The sequence below is a fragment of the Astatotilapia calliptera genome, chromosome 12, assembly GCF_900246225.1.
Source record: "Astatotilapia calliptera chromosome 12, fAstCal1.2, whole genome shotgun sequence".
NCBI classification, from domain to species: domain Eukaryota; kingdom Metazoa; phylum Chordata; class Actinopteri; order Cichliformes; family Cichlidae; genus Astatotilapia; species Astatotilapia calliptera.
In genome coordinates this window covers 32,907,709-32,929,790 of record NC_039313.1, presented here as the reverse complement: position 1 = coordinate 32,929,790, position 22,082 = coordinate 32,907,709, and the positions used below count along the sequence as shown (strand labels likewise).

Genomic DNA, 22,082 nt, shown 5'->3' with positions numbered 1-22,082 from the left:
TTACACCCTCCTCCCTTTGTGCATGCCTTAAAATTCAATCCAAAGAAGATTTGAACAGAATGGATGACAAATGGAAGCCTTGGCACTCACAGGGAACGATTTGAACTTACTGCCATCTCGTTAAGTCTCATCAGTGCGGCGTAAAATGAAGTGCAACCAAATCTGTAAAGTGCAGAGTCTCGAAATCGACTGATATCACTGTCTGAGCCTCTGCGCTTATTTCTCAAAATATTGAACTATTCGTTTAACCTACTCATTCGTTTTTTTGTAGTTTTTATTTACAATCTCTAAGCTGTCAAAAGGTATCAATCACAGGCCACTGGCAATCACAAGTCTGAAGTCAGACCTTAAAAAGGGATTGAAATTAAATGGTAAAAGGAATGCAATCCTCACAGCTGTAGTTATAATCTGCAAATGTTTAATTTTTATTTTTATTTTTATTCCTATTTATTCTATTTATCCCCTTCGTATATTTTATTTATATTGTCTCTGTATTTATATATATATATATGTGTGTGTGTGCTTTTTTGGAAATCGAATTTCCCAGAGGAACCCACCCGAGGGATTAATAAAGTTCTATCTAATCTAATCTAATCTAATCTAATCTAATCTTCTGTACTCAATAAAGGACTCATAACTGATCAATTTTAATGATTGACTGATTAACCAATCAACTAACACAACAGCAGACCAAAATATAAAAATATAAAAGTCCTGTCATTGTTCTTGTAAACCCCTACTAATGCATTTTAATGCTTTTTATCTAAAAATATATAAATAAAGTAGCTTGCCATAGGAGGGTTGTGGTTATGATAAACGTGGGTTACCTGCCAGTGTGGACACTAACCTGGACATTCTGGTTGTAATTTACCCCTGCGGTCACGTCAGTTTAATTTTCACCCATGCAAGGCGCAAAAGTCAAAGTCCGCGAACACTTCCTGGTGCTCGGCGGAGAGGCTGAAGGGCTTGGAGGGAGGCGACAGGGTTGGCTGGAGTTGAGTGAACTCGCTGTCGAAGTTGCTGACATCAGTGGGCTCCTTGATCGACGGCAGGAAGGGCGGCGTTACTTTCTTCGCTAGCAGGGCTTCCCAGTCGATGGTCTGCAAAAGAGCCACAAAGTTAAAAAAAAACAGGTTATCCCTGTGAGACTATGCTACCTCCTCAGTTTCAGGCAGTTTTTTCTAATCCTGGCAGTGTATGATGTCATCAAGAAAATAGTTCAAACTTTGTGTTGTCGAGGGTGAGGCAGTAAGAAAAAAATGCTAAAAACAGCTAAAACAACTACTTTGTGAATGGAGTGGCTGCAACAAGGCCCAGTTTGAGATAAATAAGGATTATTTTGAACTGTGAATCATGCAAAGCTACTGTAGCAGAATCAGAGAATAAAAACATGGAGCAGAAAACAACAATAATAGGTTAGCTTTAGTACTTTGACTCATCAATCAATAATTTAGGAGATAGAGGTGCTTATAGAGCTTTGATGTGTCTGCACAGGTTAAGTCACCGTCTAATCAGTACTAATCCGTGCTTCATCACTCATCAGGCTGAATTAGGAGTAGTAGACACTGATTATAACGACTACTCAGCTTGTTTACATATTGTTTAGATGTTTACGTGTCGGAGAGTAGTTCAGTGGAAAGAAAGTAAAGACAAACAGTTGATATGGATCCGATACCTCAAAGAATTTCTCTCCTTTGACCTCGTTTGCGTCCCTCTCTCCAGCTCCGAGCCTTTTTAGTGGATTCTTCTTCAGCAGCTGTGAACAAACACGGATGTTTTCAGGTTTCTGGTTGAAATACATTACTCGCCGTATTTTATACTCAAATTTAAATCAGTAATTACAGGTTCTAGGATTAGGTTCTAAAAAGTGTGTGGTGCATTATGACGTTTTCACCAGAATCTTTCTGAAATATTATTCAGAAGTAAATATGAGTTATGCAAAAAAATAGTTCGATCACCTCATTGCAAAAAGGATCTACATATGAACCTCCTGGAGTAGGGATGGGTACCGGTATCCGGTGCCATAATCTGACATAAACAGTAGTAACCAGACCGAAAAGCAGCACACATTTCGGTGCTTTCTTTCGGTGCTTTTTTTTCCTGAGCTGTCATACACTTTGGATTCTAGCCAATCATTTTACCTTTCCAAGGATAGTAGGCGGGCCCAGGTACGTATGTTCTTTTAGAGCAGAGCTACAGATTAAAAATGCCCAAGGCGAAGCGATCAAAAGTCTGGCTGTACTTCACAGCAAAAGAGGCAAACTCAGCAGCCTGCAACAAGTGCTTTAAGGTGATACTGTGCAAAAGAGGTAACACCTCGAATCTGATGAAACACCTGGCGACGCATAGCGTTTTTTTAAAAGCCGAGAAATGCGCCGTATTTGATAGCTTACTGCGAGACCTCACACCGTGCACATCTACTGCGGGTGTGGTAAATCTCCATTAGTGAGTTAGCGCGGATAGCCCCGTGCGTGGGGCTGGACAGTGCTTATCATTTTGCAGATAAAAAGAGACTGCTAAAAATAAAAACATGAGAGGTTTTTGGACAAAGTTTGTGTTCTCCATTCTTTAAGCACCAGTTCGAGCACCATTTAAGCACCAGCACCGTTTCAAAAGTACCGATTTGGCACCGGTATCGGATAAAACCTAAACGATACCCATCCCTACTCCTGGATGAAGTGAGTTTTCTCTGTGAACTCTAGCTGCCTTTTACAGTCATAAGAGATGTTTTTTACGGGTGATTCTAAACATGCTGTAGGTGCTGATGTGATAATGTGTGTTTATTAGCCTAGATGGGAAAATGGCTATAAAAATAGATGCTGGGGTTTTTGTGGCTCATAGCGCCCTATTTGCACAGCTGGTTGGTTGACATTTAGATAAAGCAATGAGTCTCTATTGCCTTATGGAAGAGTTATCTATGCATATTGTACTTAACATTTCATAAATGGCCAAAATGAATTAAAATCCTGTCACAACTTGATGTGTGACTTATAAAAATAATCGAGAAATGCAGGACGCAAGAGGTCAAATGAAGGCAAATACCTTCTGGATGATGGCGACAGCATTGGGAGGAATGCAGGTTGGATACTGCACGTCGTCATTAACGATGCTGTCAAACACCACCTCCTCATCTTCACCAGGGAACGGAGACTAGCAGGAGGGCGGAAAGATGCTGAGTTAGGCTTAACTGAGATGAACTGTGGAACTTTGCATTGATCACTATGATATTAAAAGCTTTCAGCAAAAGCTGAACTGAATATGAGGTTATATATGAATAACCTCTCCAACAAGCATTTCGTAGATGAGGACGCCCATCCCCCACCAATCCACTGCTCGCGTATAGTTGTCGTCTGTCAGGACTTCAGGAGCAAGAAACTCAGGAGTCCCACAGAAAGTTGAGGTCCGATCGCCGTGTCCCATCCCTGCCGATACATCACACACTTCAGTCCTCTCAGATGGAAGTATGGAGAGTTTAAATCGTAAAACTGATTCTGTTTGGGTAGTAGTATAAAAGGTAAGAATGTGGCTACTGCTACTTGTGCTGAGCCAGAAATTAGAGTACAGACAGGTGTGCTGAATGGATTCACCTTCTTTACAAAGTCCGAAGTCTGTGATTTTCACAAATCCATCTGCATCCATTAACAGGTTGTCCAGCTTCAGATCTCTGTGTAAAACACAGAGTACACAAACTGAAGGGTGCCAAATGTTTTCTTGTAACGTGAGATCACTTTGGCACTTATCACCTACCGATAGATGATTTTATTCAGATGCAGGAACTCTAAACCAAGCAGGACACATGCTGAGTAAAACCTGTACATGATAGCAACAACAGATCAGAGATGTTGGATAACAACACCTTAAAAAATACATTGATTTGATTTGTTTTCTTTGTCAGGGAAAGAAAACAAATCAATATTTGGAAATCCCTCAGGCAGTATGTTTACTCTTTTTATGCACACCTGGTCTGAGCCTCGTTAAACACATCATTGTGGATGTGGATCATGAGGTCACCGCCGGGTAAATACTCCATGACGAAGCAGACGTGGTCGCTGGTCTGGAAGCAGCCGTGGAGGTTGACGAGGAACGGGTGCCTGGACGCGTTGATCATCTCAAAGATCCTCTTCTCGCTCATAAGACTGCAGAAAAAAATACATCACTCAGCTATTATCCTCAGAGCTGCAAAGAGTGAGTTTTTCTTGTCAAGCTCAGTAATAACGTCCATGGCTGCAGTTCCACTAATGACCACTTGGGGCTGGCTCCAAAAGGAAGTCAATTCCCCTTGACTCCAGTGTTTAAATGTCCAACTTTACAGCATTAAAAAGCACGATTAGAAACTAGATACAAAAACAGTTTGGGCCTTTATCTATAGGCCATAACAGACACTGAGTGAAGGCAAAACTCAAACGCATCCCATTGATCTATAATCTGAGCTTTCTTATTGATAATCACGTAACGTGCACCTGCATGCAGATTTAAAGCATTCTTGTCTTTCCTTCCACTCACCTGTCCACTTCATCACGAGTCACAATGTCTCTTTTCTTCAAAGCTTTGACAGCATACAATTTTCCGGTCTTCTTAAACTCTGCCAGCAGGACCTGGAAAACATTCACAGCAAATCTAACCCTGATCAGCTGAGGACAAACAAGAGAAGACGCTTGGCTCAGTCACAGTGTTTTACAGAAAAGCTTCAAACTGTTACCTTCCCAAAGTGTCCTCTGCCAAGAACTGAGATATACTTAAAATCTTCCACCTGCATCCTTTTGGGAAAAAAAGAACAAAAATAGAAAACAAGGATGGTGCTTAATTCCTAATTTTTAGAAGAGGACGTGGAGTGAAGTGTGTGAAGACGTGTGTGTGTGTGTGTGTGTGTGTGTGTACTTTAGAGCAGATACAGGCTGATCTTCGCTTTCTTCTACGGAGGACTGCAAATAAAAATTCAATGGCAAATTAGAGCTCAATAAGAACATGTTTAGATCTTCTAAAAGCTGCTGTTTAAACCTGTGATATCAGCAGAAAAATTTATGTTTTTGGCCGTTATCACATCACAAAGCTGCCAGTGTGGCTTTAGATCCTTACTCTTAGTGCTTATAATCTGTTACTGGATACGGTTTCACTCTTCTAAAGCTAATTTGTCTCTCGCTACATATATAAATGTGTAAACTCTGAATGCACTGGCATGTCAACTATTGCTAATGACTTACCAGTTTTTCTTGCAGTGTGGGCACAGATGATGTTCGGTGCACTGCACTGATGATGCCAGCTGTGTTTTCTTCCTGGTCGAGGATGTTGGGAGAGGGCTGATCCTCAGTGATGCTCAGTCTGATTACTGGAGCTTCGCTGCAGCCCCACAGAGACAAGTGTTGAAAAATGTAGTGAGATAGTAGACAGTCAAAAAATACTAAGAGAGGCCAGGACCTGGAGGCAAACTACTGACATTATCATTGGAAAAGTTTTATCTCCTCACAGTACTATATACATAAAAATAAAAAAAATCAAGCTAAAATACACAATAAGAACTATCTATCACAATGTGAGATGAACTTATGATTAGTTCATACCTTGGCAGTGAAGTGGTAGTTTGAGGCTCCTTTTCAGTTGCATGGGGGGCATTGTTGGCCACCAGGTCAGGGGTCGCAGAGAAAGATGAGCTGAATGTGGTGAAGGAGCTGTAGCGAGGGAGGATGCTCATCATCAGATGACCCCAAGTGGCAAAGTTCATGTTCATCTGGGCTGCTCTGAGAAAGTTCTTCCCTGACAAAGAAAACAAATCAAATCATCATTTCACTGCAGAAACACAAATTCAGTCTGAATAAATCTGTTTGGGGGCTTTTGTGTTTGTACCTCTCTCTTTAGTGAAGATGCACCGCTGACGTCTCAGCTTTGGCTGCCGTTCGAGCACAGTGTCAATAAATCGAAGCTGTAAAATACAAATCAAACAGATTTCTTTTAACTTTTGAGAAATTAACTGCATTTCTATCCAACTGGGATGAAGAAGCATGGCTAATATTGCACCTTATTGGCTGTGATAGTTGGCACTATCTGATTAATGTGTGGATTAATTTGAGACAGAAAAAAGGCAAAGTGTCACAGTGAAAGGCTCAAAGCTGTGAGTGTGGTGCCAAAGCTCACCCAATGTTAGATTTCTGTTCCTCGATAAGACTCTACTTTGTTGAATCAGAACATAATGTGGAGCATATTAGATTTCCTACAACCACACTGAAATCTGTCAACATGCAGCTCTTTATGGGACTCTGAAGTGTGTTGGATTAATGTGAGAATGTTAAAATGAAATAATATTGACTTTAAACAGCTCACTGAACACTTTTAAAGCACGTTTGCATCTGATTTTCCCTCCTCTCAGGGCTGGATGACTAACAAAAGACTGAGCAGATTAAGTTTGCCACTTACCACTTGCCACCACATCTAAAAACCTCCTTTTATAACCCTTCCAGAACAAGAGAAAAGGTTTGGAGATGCACAGTATTCTTTCAGTCTGGTTTCAGAGAGTTACACTCCACTAAAGAGCTCTCATTAAAGTCTCCAATGACCTTTTGATGGCTGCAGATAAGAATGACTGTTCCAAGTCTTTGCTTTCATCAGCCTTTGAAACCGCTGATCATCAGCTTTTGATCCACAGGTCAAACAGCATGGCAGTGATTTTGGTTTACCTCACTGGTTTACTGATTTTTGGGTTCGGTGGGTGAGTTTTGGTCTGATTTTGCTTCTTTATCATTCAGTTTTCTTGGTTAAGTTCTCTTTTATATTCACTGTATATCCTCATTAGGTCATATTATCAGCAGTTTTGAAATAGTTTCTTATCATTTTTATGCCAAGATCATTCGACTGTACTTCTCTTTGAAACCTCACGAACTGGATATCCAGCTCAATCGACTGTCTTAATGCAATCAGGGTGCAAGGCTAGGTGACAAATAATTGCTCCTGAGAACATCAGTGCTCAAGCAGCTAGTGGGGTCCCTGTCATTCACAGTAAACTCTAACATGTGGAACCGTGGGATCATTTTTGATCAGTCCTTGATGTTTGATGCTCACAAAAAGTCTCTGACCCACTCTTGTTTTTTCCAGTTAGTAAATCTTGTTAAACTTTAGTCTGAAAAAGTGATTTGGAGATGCTTGTTCATGCCTTCATCTCCTCTCACTTGGATTATTGTAATCCACTGTTTTTTCATCTGTTAATCGCCTCCAGTCTTTTTGCATTGACTTCCTGTCAGGTTTAGTGTTTAGTTTAAAATCTTAAAATCTCCTGCCTTTCTGGATGTGACCTGTAGGAACTTGGTTTGATGCTGAGGCTAACTTTAGTGGATGACTTATCAGGCTTAATGTCGGCATTTACTACAACTTTTTCTGGTGTATATCTAGTATAATATGATTAAGCCGATTGCTCTCTTTATGCTGTATGTGTGCATCTATGTTTTGTTGTTCTTTGCCACTGCACCGTACACAAGGCAGGTGGTTGTATGTACCTTAGTGTAGAGGAGGCCCTGTGGCTCTAAAGTTATCCCCTGGTTGATGATTGGGTTTTCCATCATCTCCTCCAGTCGCAGGAACTTGACTGCACACATCGCCCTCTGGTCCCGCCAGAAGACACCGACCTCCAGCTCCCGGGACTGCCAGCAGAGCGAGGACCAGCAGAGAAAACACAGACTGAAGGTTTGAGCGGGAAGTGAGCACCACCATGACTGAAATGGTAGTAGCAACATGTTGTGATTCATTTCTGTTGCAATTGAGAATCTTTAGAAGAGGTTCAATCATGTTTGTGATCACTGACTCATTGTTGTGAGGCTGTTTTTATCAGATTAAAGGAAGCCTGTGAGTATTTGCTGGAGTCTTTAAAGTTTCACTGTGGATTGGTGAGAGGAGTAAAGTTACTTATTATATTTCAGTTTAACTGAGTGTTTCTAATTAATAGAGCCAAAGGTTGTTTGCAGCTGTTAGTGAATAAATCGTTGATGTTTTTAAAAATCAAAATGTCAAACAATATCTTCAGCAAAGTTAATTGTTCTTTGCTAATTTCAGGATGTTCTTCTTTTTCTTACTGTACTGCAAATTGGAAACCAAGTTCTTGAAACAAACAAGCATCTACAGTACTAAGCATGTCTTTAGCTCAGGCTGTGATGAACTAATACCTGCAGGTAGAGGGCGACCCCTGCTGCTCTCAGACTGAACTGCAACAACAATTTAGTCTATGGCGCAAGAATGTTCACTGCTGGAGTAATGGGTAGGAGGGTTCGGTTCATCATGATGCACAACAGCACCCACGATACACTAGAATTTAATGGCTTCCTGCCAGTGAAACATGGAGTAGGGCTCAGCAGATGAGGAAAAAACTCATTTTACTAGTCACTTTAACTTCATGGAAAAAGTGGCAAAAACAAGGAAAGACATGAAGGAACATAACAAAGGCTGTAATAAAAAAAAGAAAGAAAGAATGAAATAGCTTATAGAGTGAAAAGATGAGTGAAAAAAGTGGAAAAACTCCATTATAACCCTAAAGACTGCAATTATAGCTCTTAATCTTTATTTATATCATGATTTTTATACATTAAAAATGTTGTCACAGCAAAGTAATGTTCAGAATTTATCTGTGGTTATTACCTGCAGTTGTAGGTTCAGATTATCATGTGAAATGGAAAACACATTAATGATGGCTCAGTGTATCCTCTGCTATAATAAATGAAGCACTGAAGCACCTTTCCTGCATATTTAAGAAGCTACAAGCAGCTCTTATTATGGCTGCAGATACGTCAGGGTCGCTTTACTCACTGCCCACAAAACTGTATTCATCTACAAGATTTTAATACAAGACCTTCATCAGGCAATCAGCTACTTTATTTTAAAGGTCATATCTATACATGTGTAGATTGTAGATTTTAACTGTAATTGTTAAGCATTTATTGAATAACTATTATATTAGATATAATTTTCATGGTGCTGGACTTGTGATGGTTTTTGGAATTTTATTAATTATTTTCAGACCCCTTTGTTCTCGTTCTTCATGGTTATTTGGTGATATTTTAATCTCTTAAGCTGGGATTCGTGGCTTATATGGTTGAGGCAAAATGAGGCGCTCGCTGAGAGTAAAATCTCAGAGCAGCACAGAAGTGTAAAGAAGCATCCAAGGGTGGAGTGAAACAATAATTCAATACGGTAACTCGACTCCATCACTGGCTCTGCGTTATTTAAGGTTGCAACCACATCAGATTTTCTCTTTCTTCCTCATGGCAAAAGAATTGCACTCAAAATAAGAGGATGTGCAGAGCATCTCTATCCATAACTGCAGAAAAGATCGCACTGACTGAGTTGTCAATGTGTGCTAAGGCTGAAAGTGCCAATCAAAAGCTCACCAGGAACACATCAGTCCCACACTGACATGCAAAACCATCAGCCGACGTCTTATAAGCATTCAGATGGTTATGTTTATAGTAAAGCATCCAGCCAAAGTATTGTAAGACTTCATTCACACTCACCGAATTTAAACTACAACAATGCATAAAAGCTTAATCTATTTGTTTTAACTGGACTTTTTGACTGACCTGCTCTCTGAGATGTATTTTCACCATTTAGCTGCATCTATTTTTTTATTCCCCCTCTCTCATCTCCACTTTTCATTTGACCATCCATTACGCTGGAAGTCGCCTAATGTGCTGTGCAGAGAAGCACTTACCTACTGCAGCCGTGCCGGGTGAAAAACAGAGAGGGCTGGGCTGGGCGAGGGCACACAGTGTAAGGTGAATCTGACGAGATCCTTCTACTCCTGACTTTGTCTATTTTGTCCCAGTTCTTCTGAACTAAACTCAAAATAGTCAAGAAGTGTGCTTCAATTAATTGTGTTCTTTCCAAAGGAACTCGTTAAGACCTTGGGGCTGTGTTTTGGTTTTATGTTGTTTCTCCCAGTTCATATGTCCCTGAGAGGAGCCTCTTCATACTGTCATGGTCTTTGGCTTTGTGTTGTTTTGGGGTTTTGAATTCTTAATTAACATATTTGGGTTTCTGTTTTGGGGTTTATAGACTGGACTTTAGATTTCTGTGTTTGTTGTTTATTATCTTTATTCAGTCTTTGGTTCCAGTTTTATACTTTAAGGTTTTCATGGTAATAGCTTTCTGTTTTGTGTGTTTTGGCTCCTCTTTAACTTTCATGTTCTTACAGTGACTTTGGGTGTTTCTGGTTTCTTTTATTGTTATTCGTTTCTTCTTAGTCTTCTTGTTTCCACCCTCTTCTCTTTAGTCCAGCTTTCTTTATCATTGTCCTTCTGTTCCCCCCGAATTAGTCCATTCATGTTTAGTCTTTCTTTGTTTCAGAAATGGTTGGTTGTTCCTTTCCTGTTTTATTTTGATAGATGTCTGTCTGTCTCATTGTCCTCACCTGTGTCTGATCCTAATCAGCACTCTGTGTATCTGTGTATCTTCCCTCTTTTGATGTGCCTGCCCTTTGCTGACCTCTTTGCTTTTGTGGATTTTGTTCTCATTTGGACTTCATTTCATTGGCCATCAAAGCATGCTATTTGTTGGGGCTTTCTGACTTCTGCCTCCTACATGTGGGTTCTTATTCCTGCTCATTGCGATACATGTGTGTAGTCTGATTACTCTCTGACCTGCACAGCGCCCTTGTACAGTCTATATGGTTGGGTGCTTGCTATATTGTTCTTGTCAGCACATGAAGTGTTACTACAGCATGTACTAAGCTGCTGATGCTGTTTTTATCTGCATCAATGTCACACAGACAAAGGTCATAACAAGAAGAACAGATTGTAATGGATCTTGTTTCCTTGAAGTGTGCTGCACAGCAACTGAACAGTATTCAAACAGCGCCTCATTTCTGTAATTAGAAACAGGATGATTGGGAGGGAAGTAAATGGGCAGGAAGGCCAGTTTGAACGTGGGCGGTGTGGATTAGAGCGAACATGAAAAATGACTCACAAATGCTGAAAGCTGGCTCGCCGTCGCAGCGGTTTAAATCATGGGGAAAACGAGAGGAAAATATGTGCTACTCTGTTTTTCTGCAGTTTAACTTCCCACTATAACTGATATGATCAAAAAGTTTAGTAAAAGCTGCCAAACATGAGCGTGCCCTGACATGATGTTCCAGAAACTCGGAGCTAATTAATGCTGCGACTGGTAGCCCTGAGATTTTTGATTGCAGAAATGCTGATCAGAGTTAGTTCAATCAACTCTAAGTATCGTCACCCTGAGTTAAGGCCATGAGTAATGAAAGAAAGCCCTCATTAGTGGAGCTCGGGTAACTTAATTCACCACGGCAGCAAGTATTTAAAGGGTAGGGCCTTTTATTTTTTCTGCGTCGTCCAGTCATTATTTACCCAAATTTTCATTAACAGATGAAGCCGAGGGGTGTACTACGGAGTGAGACTGGTGGGTTAGGGAGCAACGATGAGTTTAAAGTCAGTTTTACAAGGGTGGCCGCGGTAAGTTATGCTTCTTTCAGTTTAAAATTGGAAGCGTCTCCTCTTAACTCATTCTTGTATTTACAGCATGTTTGAGCGATGATTGATCCCTTTTTGCAGAAGACAAGTCATGTGAAACATGAAATGCCCCCTTTTAGCCTGAAGCAGAATCCTGGTTTGACACAGACCGTTCATAACCCATGTTCAACTGGGGTTTTTCGTTTTGTCGAGCCAGCTAACACAAAGAAAGCCTGGTTTTACAGAATTCACTTCTTAATATATACCACTGGAATTTGAGCAGATTTTACATTTCATTTGTAAATCAAATTATTCAGCTGTAGCCTGACAGTAAAGACGTGTAGATCACACAGATTACATGGTAACTGAGTCAGAGTTTACGTTAATTCTCTTTCTGGAACAGAAAACCTAGAGTTTCCCTGATCTCAGGATTAATAAACTCTTTTCACTAAACCTGCTTCTGGAACAAAGCCCAGGTTTCTGACAGTCCCCTGGTGCTTAAACTCCAGTTGCTTTAATTCATGCCAACCTGTTGTTTCAGTTTCCTTGGTTCAAAATCTGATTCTGATTGAATTTTTTTGTTTTACTGGTGCAGGCTTCTTTTAAACCATCCTCACTGCTTTCGTCTCCACAGCTTGAGGTAAATATGTTTGATTGTGTGACGTGGCAGACTGCAGATGGTGAGAAACATGATTCTGATTCACTAACATGAGCTCTGTGGTCAGAACAAAAATGACTAGTGAACATGTTTCATGAATCTGATGGTAATTTTGAATGTGCACTTTGTGTTTAGTGTATTAACATTTCACTGAATGAGACCCATTATGACAAAAGAGATGAGCAACAGTCTGATAAATTGACATAATTTATGCTAGGAAATAAAAATGGACTATTACTTTGTTGTTTTCCCACTCCTCAGTTAACGTGGTTAACTAAGTATCTGATGGTGTGTAGGGACTCACCCGCTCTAGCTGGATGTAGAACGTCTGGTCCCAGCTCAGCCTGCTGACGGATGCCCAGCGCGTCCGGCCGACCACTCTGCCGTCCAGCCTGAGCACACCACTGATCTCTGCGGTGAGACAAACATTTACGTTTTACTGGCTGTGTCCTGAACAGGCTTGATTTTTACAGCAGTGAAGATTTACATGAATGTTCATTTTATTTACTAGGTGCTTTTAATTTGTAAATCCAACATAATTCTAATAATTCTGACAACTTTGTCTAACTAATCAGGGGCTTTTATACTGAAAATATGACACTAAATCATCCTGATAAATTTTGTATTACTAACTGAAGTCTTAAATTTTGAAAATCCAACATTCAACCTGAGAGCTTTCTATAAAAGGTTTTTATTTTCAGAAACTGGGGTTAGTCTGCTGGACCCACCAAAGCAGTAGAATATGGATGAATGAGTAATAAACAATAAATTAATGCGTACCCCTGCACGCAACTTTTTCTAGATATTATTTTTTGTACCTTTACATTGAAGGTTCAAGGCTGGTTTTGAGCAGCTGCAACGCATAAAGGTGCTTTGTACCTTAATGAATAAGAAACACCTGTCAATGGTCCAGCAGCACTACCTTAGAGGGTACCTCCCAGTAATTATCCACCGTACTCTTAATGGTACAAAAGTACTTTTCTGAGAGTATCATGTGAATCTGACTGGAGCCAGACGGTTCGCCTTCCAAAAGATCAAGCTTATGAAATCATGCTGGTTTATTTATCTTCTATTTTAGGAAAATAACAACTAAATGTCAGGGCATTTAACAAAGGACCTTTCAACATCCTTGACAGAGGATATGATATAATTTAAAGTAATAAGCTCACTTATTGTAATAGATTACCTTTAAAAGCACTCCATACTTCACAAAAAAGTAGGTTAACCCATTGAGCACGGCACCAGATTTCAGTGTTCGGCTGTGACACTGTGGCACTCTCATACTGATGTAAATGTCTTTTTAAAACAGAGACCGGGAGTCACACTATTCATGCAGCTAAATGTAATCTCACGTGAGCTGGAATTAATAAAGCTGTTTAATAATCTTTCTTTTATTGTGCAGAGTATGCTCTAAAGTGTTTGCATTTACTGAATCCATTTAGAAAACACTGTAAAAGTGACCAGATTGTCAAACCTTCTGCTTGCAAGAGACAGCCAATCAGAAGAAAGTTGGCTTGTTGGAGAAGTTAGGATGTTGTTTGAGCTTGTTTGAGTCAGAAGATGACCTGAAGTGCTGCACAAAGGCTCAGTGTAAGTTAAATAAAAATTATTTTGAATTGTTAATGATGCAAAGCTATCCTAGTAGAGTGCAAAAGCAAAAATGTGGCACTATAAATGAACATAAAAACGTCAATTTAATTATTTCCTTGTTCCAACTAAGATGAAATCACTCGTGTCCAAGGAAACATTTTAAAAATGCAAAATGTCTGCTTACCTGGAGGTCCGTCTGGTTTGTGAGCAGCTGGTGTCTCTGCAGGGTTTGGATGGTCTTCTTGCTCTGAATCTCCCAGAGGTTTCAGTAAATCCTCACATCCAAGAAGCCGGACTTCAAGTTTGCCTAAAGACATTTTTAAAAAACAAAACAAACTTTAAGATTCTAAAAACATCCTGAAATGATCACTAAACGATTATATTCTCACAAAATACTTAATCACTACATTATGTAACAATGCCTCCCCTTCCCAAGTCCTTAGTAATGAATTGCATTTAAGACCAAAATGAATGGAGCCTTTTAAAATAAAACCTTTTCTTTTTCTGCATGAATAAATCTCTCATGCTTCTAATCAGCGCTGTCTGGAGCTGCTCGCTGAGCATTCACATCCTCATTTTCTCCCTTTCTCCGTACTGCTAACAGCTGTGAAGCACAAAATCACCCCGAGTGAGACCCGATCTGAATGCTCGCCGCATACAGAGCAACTCCAGGATTTGTCTCCTCGTTACATCATCATCATGAGGCTTTTTTTTGCCTTTTTAGTCTCCAGCAGGGAGAGATGGGCTTACAAGTGAACTGTCCAAAACCAGCAGATTACATGTCTGATTATCCACTGCCAGAGGTCAGCGTATGGTTAGCCATGTTCCAACACTGGGCAGGAATGGTGCCGCTAGAAAGAGCTGTGTGTTAGAGAGGAAAAAAACAAAGCTTTCTTTGAGATGTAGGTGTTTGATTTTTAAAGGTTCCTGGGAATAACTACTTAAAAATAGTGTTTAATTAGTAGACTTGCAATTAGTTAAATCCAGTTATCTTCCGGTCTTCTGAATGTACTAACACATAAAATGTGTCTATAATTAAACATATGATTCTGTAATAAGTGAATGATTTGTGTTTAAAGAGAGCCGTTCCTTCATGAAATTCACTTTCCTCTGTAAGCTTGTTTGTTAGTTTCTTCCAGGAGCAGGAGGTTATTATGGAGCTAAAGAAAATAAAACGAGAAGCTGAATAATCCCTTAAAACGTGAAAATCAGGTCTGTCTCATAATCTCCAAATGACTGAGTGGGTTCATTTATGCACGCATTTTGTTTTTAACATTATTTTATTGTAATTTTCCACTTCTGATCACCACATTATGTTTAGTAGTGAACCATGGCCAACAGACTATAATAAAGATTAAAAACAACCTGATTATGATAAATTCGATAAGAGCAGAATGACCAGATTGGAGCAACGTTTCCTGGTCTGCTGTATGAGTAGATGGTGGGATCAGAATCTGACATAAACAAGAATTGTATTGATGGTTTAGGCTGCTGGTGATGTGACGTGTATGATAGTCAATCTTAAAGTAGTCATGGAGAGAGATTTCAATTTCAGGTATTTAAACCATCATTAATAATGACAGGCTCCTCCTCCTTTCAGCTGCTCCTTTTAGGGGTCGCAATTTAGATCATCTGTCTACATCTCAGCCTCTCGCTGGCATCCCCTCTGTCAAACCTCTACATGTCATCCTTTATTACATCAGGTGCCTGGAAGCTCCACATTCAACATCCATTGCCCAGTTTATCCTCCAGTTTATCCTCTCAGTCCCGCCTCTAACTTTGTCTCCAAACCGCTCATCCTCAGCAGTCTCTCTGATGTCATTATTTCTAATCCGGTCTATCCTGGTCATTCCCAATAAAAAACCTCGATATCTTCACCTCTGCCACCTCCAGCTCTGCTTTGTGTCTTTTTCTCAGTGCCACCATCTCTAAACCATACATCAGAGCAGGTCTCACTACCATCTTATAAACCTTCCCTCTCACGCTCGCTTCTATCCTGCCACAAACCCACCTGACACACGTCTTCACTCACTCCACCCTGCCGACACACTCTCCTTCCCCCCTCTCATGCACTGTCCATTTTAGCTTTAGATAATGCTGACAGGCTAATTCATACTTAATGCACTGTGCAACCTTCACTAAAAACTGTGTTATGTATATTCTTACAGATTTTTGGGGTCAAATTATTGAAACATTTGACCCATGACTATACCTATATCTGAGGTATGATCTAGTAAATTAATTTGCAAACAGAGCTGTCTCTAAAAGTACACTTTTAAATGTAGGTACTGCTCAGAAAAAGCATAGTTTGTGCTGGTACCGGTTAAGGAGGCAGGTCTGATGGAGAAGACGGATGGCGAGGTGGAAAGGGGACACCCAGTTGTGGGGTTTTGGGTAGAAGGAGGTCCCCCTCCTGCAGGCTGCTGTAGAGGCTCCTGTTTCTTTTCCTTCAGGCATTTCTCCAGGGAAAGCTGCAGAAGACCCAGTTTCTGGGAGGATTCCTGCACCCGAGCCTGAGCCTGCAAAGAAGATAAAGACTATATTGTTGTTTGGGCCTTTTAAATATAGGCTGTTTAGTATTTTTGGATATTGTTTGTGCTGCTTTACTTCCAACATAAATATATTTTTCAGACTTTATATTTTATATTTTTATTTATTTTGCTTTATTTTGTGTTTTTATTATATTAGCTAATCAGTGAAAGTGATGCTCACAACACAACTAAACACAAACCAGAGCAAACATGAAAGTTAATATTTAACATTTCCAGCCCCATGTTTTTTCTTACCCTATACTATAATAGTCTTGCATGAATCACACTTCAAAATCATCTTTCTTTATCTGATACTGGACCTTGGTGCCGCCCCTCAGTTCATCCTCTATCTGAAAAAGCAGTTTTAGCTGCACAGTACAGCCAGTCTCAATTTTTTTCTTTCTTTCTTTCTTTTTTTTTTTTTTTTAGAAAATTCTTCAGATTTTTTAGACATGCCTTAAAACAAACTCCTTTCTCCTCTGACGTACTTTAAAATAAATGTGACTGAGAGTCCTACCTCAGCCAGGGCCTTCCGGTCCAACGATGAGATCCCTTCAAGCTCCTTCACCACATCTTTGGCCAGCACCAATGCATCTGACTCCCTCTGCACATAGTGCTGCAACTCTACCAAGCGAGCATCCACGAGACTCGCAGTGAGGGGAGATATCCCTGAGAGGGAAGAGAAAGAGAGAGTCTTGATACCTGCTATCAGTATTCCTAAATAAGAAGTAAACCCTTTTGTCTTAAATGTCACTGAGTTAAAAACACTACATTTTCTATGTGTCTGGCATTCAGCTGACACTTTTTTGAAATGTAGAAAAGCTCTAAAAGGAAGGATTAAAACATCGCAGCTAGGGAAGACCCTTCAAATGTTGCTATGTTGATACAAGAAGAAGAACACTGCATACTAAATAAACCCAGAAGTGAAAGAATCCTGTTTTCTCTTGCTGCTTGTTTTTTTGGGGTGGGGGTTTAAACGTAATTCTTAAAATTAATCAAAACCAGTGACTGACAAGAGCTGCAGAGTAATTACACTTGTGTTCTATTCAATTGATTTTATTTTGTTTTGAATTTTCATTAGTCTGCTACTAAAAGTAGATGTTTGCAAACTGGATCCGGTGACCCTGAATCATCCATTAGTTATGCTGCTATAGGCTCAGGCAGTTGGAGAACTTCCCATGATGCACTTAGGTAGCATTTATTCTACCATGCCCATGCATTTACACACCACTACTGCATTAACTCGAGTCTTCTCTCTCCTGTAATTGGTGTTGTGTCCTTGTCTCTCTCTTCTTTCTTTTGTTTCCCTGCCCCCACCCCTACAAGTCTGGTTCTCTTCCTATTAAAATGAGTTCTTTCTTCCCACTCTCACCAAATGCTTGCTGACAGGGATCATCAGATCACTAGAGATCTCTCTCTTTTATTTATATACCTTGCATAGAGGTAAATGCAGTTCAGAACACTTCACGGATGACTGACCTAATTACTGATAATAAGACATAACAAAATGTAACAAAAATGGGCAAATTAAAACAGTGGTTGAAACATCGAAGACATTTTAAATAATTAAAGTGAACCAAATAAAACTGTAAACAATCAAAAAAAAAATACAATACTGAACAGAGAGAATCATTGTGCAATAGAATAAACTGTACAACACTCAAAAAGTGGAGCTGCACGCTGTGGCGACCCACTGTGAATAAGGAGTACCTAACTATTAGTAGATTTATGCTGGATGACCAGAGGGGTTGTACTGGTTCATTCGCTGTCACCATGTCTGACATATACACTAGAGTGAGACTAGGAAGTACTTTAAAAAAAGAGTATTTTTAATTAATATGGATACATATGGAGGTCTACTTAACAATATAACTTGGTTCGGATGACTGTTGTTGTCACCTGAAACATGAAATATATTTAGGAATATTTTTGAGAATTAAAGGTATCAATAAATTTAACCAAAGCAACATCAATGGAAAGGTTGCTACCGCAACAATAATGCCAATGTAATGTATGGTCTCAACTCAACCATAAGTCAATGAATTATTATTGTCTTGGTCTCTGGGTTTGGCCTGTGACTTAGTGAATCACACTTTTTCTGGCCCCTCTGAGTCTGAGGTGATGGTTTTCAGTCAAAAGTGAGGAGTGCTCACTTGGGGTTGGGAACGAGTTGCTGTCTTAATTGAAGGCGTAGTTGAAGTATCTTGGGGCTCTTGTTGAGGGAAGGAGGGAAATAGAGGTTGAAAGGGGGATTTGTGCAGCTGCTGTATTATTTCAGATGCTGTACTGGTCTGCTGTAGGGAACTGAATTTGAAAGCAAAGGTGTCGATCTATATTACTGCCCTCACCTATGGCCACAAGCTGCTGGCAGTGACCAAAATAATGAGGTCACGGATTCAAATGACGAACACAAGCTTTCTACAAAGGGTGTCTGGTGTTTGGTAGGGTCTCAGAGTAGAGCTGCTACTCCTCCACATCAAAAGGAGCTAATGTTTAGGGATACCTCCTGGACGTCTCCTATGAGGTGTTTTAGGAATATCCAACCGGACTTGATTATGTCTCTTGACTGGCTTGGAAATCCATCAGTCTCCCATCAAAACAGGTGAAGGAGGCGCATGGATGGGTGGATGGATGGGTGGATGGATGGATGGATGGACTGAGAAAATCATTTGCTAGAGTCAGCCTTTGCTTTTACACATTCTGCTGACACTTGGATACAGTGAATGAAACTGCCTGCTGTAGTAAAGAGGGCCTTTATTAGCTGTAGATGATAACATTTTAAGAAATCAATGAGAGGAAAAGAGGTCAGAGGTCCAAGAAAGGAAATGGGACCTGAGGAGCCATGGTATAGAGTTACTTGTCTCATATTCCGTCAGGCAGGAATCGTTTTTTTAAAACATTACTTTCAGAGTTTCACAAATGGCACGTATCGCCAGTTTAGAATTAAATGTCACACTTACACTCTGTCTCTAATAATCCTGTCAGAGCAGTTTCACTAGTGCAATATACTCTCATCATAACTGGGACAGGAGACTGTTGGCAGGAAATGTTAAAGTACTCACGTCACAGTATCTCTGGATCAAAAATGCATACTTTTTCACTTACAAGAAAAGCTTTTGAATTGTGATCTGTTGTTGGAAAAAATTAGTCAAACAGATAATCCCCTTTCAAAAAATGGAAGCTCTGGCAAAACCTTCATTAAAGCGCTAAATTTTCAAACCACATATCTGCATGCACTGGAAACTCGGTTGCTCCTTCTGGGTTAACGAGACAAGTTATTTGAAAATCTGACAGAATTGTTGTGACTGGCCACGGGCAATATAATAGATGATTTCACGCCTCTTTCAAGGTAATTTGCACACTTAAATAAAGTAGAAGAACAGAGTATTATAGGGGGACTCACTTGTCCCAGCACTCTGACCTCCATGAGTGGAGCTGTTAGGGTTTCCACCACCATCAACACCACTGCTGCTGCTGCTTCCAGCCTGGGCGACTTTTATAATCTGCAGTCGGATCAGCTCAATCTTAGAGCGGCTATCCTGAAGCATCTGCTGAGCCGTGGACAACATCTGATCCTGGATAACAACATCACATCAAGAGACAACAAGCCTCACTTCATCACAGACAGGTCAGCTGGGACTGGAGCAGCATGCTGATTGAACACAGACAGAGTTTAGTGGAACGTGTGGTGTAACGTGAGGAATTCACCAGAGAGAGGGTTGCACACACACAACTCATTTACATATTGGACCAAAACAAGAGCGAAAGTAGACATGGATTAAGTGTGAATAACCTGCACAGATCAGATGGAAACACTATGACTTTGCACTTCACTCACCTCGGGGTGATTCTTCGCTCCTTGCTGAATAAGGATTAATCTGTCATCCTCTGTGGAAGTGGCGGGAGGGGACTTCTCAGGTTGCGCCTCTCCACCTTCACTATCCTTGAACCACAACAAGTCCCCTGATGTGATGGTGCGTTCACAGACACACTGACTGCCTGCTTCCTGGGATGCAGCTCCTACATCTTTAGACCTTGATCAAACAGCCTGTCCTCTTGTTTGTTTTCTTCTTTCTTCCTCTACAACATGCCATTCCCACTGCATCCTCATCCTTCGGTCTGTAATCAAATCCAACCCCCCCTCCCCTGTCTCTTTTAGATGGGTTTCTTTCTGCAGAGTTCCTTTCCAGTGCCAGCACTGCTGCTGCTGCTGCTGCTGCTCTGACAGCACCGATTGCCTTCTCAGGGCTCGGCATTGGCCGTTGCATGACCACATGTTCCTGCTCTGCCACCAACCAAAAGGCAAGCAGAGCTGCTGGTGCTCTCTTTGGGACAAAGCAGAGAAGAGCCTGCGGTGCTTAGGAGATTTGTTTAACCTCCTCTAACAAGAATGAGATGAGAGACTTAAATAACTACACTGATAGCAGGAGGTGGGAAATGAGTTCCTGGATATAATGATGTAGCCTGTCTGGCTGTTTTTTACTGACAGCGTGGATTAACAGTCACGCATGACAGCTCTGTGGTTGTGGTCTCCCACTTTACTGCCTGTCAAATTGAAAGCAATTAACGTAGCTACACAATAACACACTTGAACAGACAATCCATCACACTTGCCCTAATTAGACTGTTACACATCCACCAGCTTGAAATTGTCTCATTAAAACGTGTACATGCCAAAAGGTGATTTCTAGTATTTTTTTTATTTTTTTTAAAAAAGATTGTGAGTATTTAAAGTGCTGTAAATGATTTGTTGGCCTATAATTTGTCCAACATATGTCTCATGAATTATAATGAGTCATTCTGAGCCAGAAAGAACATTCCTATCAAAAGGTAGGTTTTTGGCAAAGTAACTATTTCATATGCCTTATTTATCCAAATATAAAATGTAAATTACATTAAAAATCAATTTTCCAAAAGAGATCTGTCCAAGAGGGCGCCACAAAGTTATAAAATAGCAGTTCTAAAAAGTTAAGTAAAGTAGCCAAAAAGGACTGGATTAATTATAATGTAGAACAATAGAAGGTACAATAACTCTGTATTAAATATACTTACTAAACAGGTAATTTCTTCATTTTATAAGTAAAGCTTTCATAAATCCTGTCGACTACAGTCTATTTACCAATATCAGTAAAGGTATTAGGCATAAATAACAAACAGAAACATTGGCAATAACTTTCTGGCAGACAGACACTTTTTGGCATGCATACCAAACGTGTTTGTAGTCGTAAACCCTGCTTATACAGTGAAGACTACAACAGTTACTCGACAAAACCATCACTACATTGTAAGATTTTTTTATACGTCAATCACAAAATTACTTTGGGTATAACTAACAAGAATACAAGAATGAAGTTTCTACTTTCCACTTCCATTCAGATGTAATAAACCTAATTGATGACCACAATTAATTCTTTGGAGGTTTTTGTTCATTTGCGGTGTGATCTGTAGAGGAGATGACAATAAATGAGCAGTTTGGGACCATACACGTGTTGTAATCAGGCTGTTACACATGGTACATTGTTTATCAACTCTTTAAACTTGCAAATGGAAACCTTATTTTTTTAATAGCTTTGTCTATAGGTAAAGTGAATAACTAAGAAAGCTACTGGACATAACCTTACCTAAAGTATGTTCTTTATTCTTATCAAATTAAACATTTACAAAAAATAGCTCAGAAGAAGAAGAGACTACACTAATAGGTGTGGTACACCGCTACCAGCTTTAATGTTTCCTTATTAAACAAGCAAATACGTTTTAATCATAGATTTGTTTATAAATGTGGTGGATAACTAAGGAAGATACTGGACATAGCCTTAATAAAATATCATCCTTATTCCAATTTAAATTTTAAAAATGTAGCTAATTTTC

The 22,082-nt window shown here is 39.9% G+C and overlaps 1 protein-coding gene across 2 annotated transcripts; it reads right to left on the bottom strand.

Moving 5' to 3' along the window:
- Window positions 1-563: 563 nt before the first annotated feature.
- LOC113032969 (serine/threonine-protein kinase N2-like) lies at window positions 564-21,252 on the bottom strand. 2 transcript variants are annotated; one of them, XM_026186168.1, is made up of 20 exons: window positions 20,053-21,252; window positions 19,618-19,789; window positions 16,732-16,883; window positions 16,004-16,202; window positions 13,868-13,990; window positions 12,398-12,504; window positions 7,482-7,625; window positions 5,842-5,917; window positions 5,559-5,751; window positions 5,202-5,337; window positions 4,879-4,922; window positions 4,700-4,757; window positions 4,504-4,595; window positions 3,960-4,136; window positions 3,748-3,810; window positions 3,588-3,664; window positions 3,280-3,422; window positions 3,043-3,150; window positions 1,676-1,756; window positions 564-1,100 (listed from the first exon to the last, which is right to left on the bottom strand). In XM_026186168.1, exons 2-20 carry the CDS (start codon window positions 19,781-19,783, stop codon window positions 897-899), a joined length of 2,343 nt encoding a protein of 780 aa, XP_026041953.1. In that variant the 5' UTR covers window positions 19,784-19,789; window positions 20,053-21,252; the 3' UTR covers window positions 564-896. The 2 variants fall into 2 exon arrangements, with proteins under 2 accessions (XP_026041953.1, XP_026041954.1); XM_026186169.1 differs by having other exon boundaries at window positions 19,636-19,789.
- Window positions 21,253-22,082: the final 830 nt, after the last annotated feature.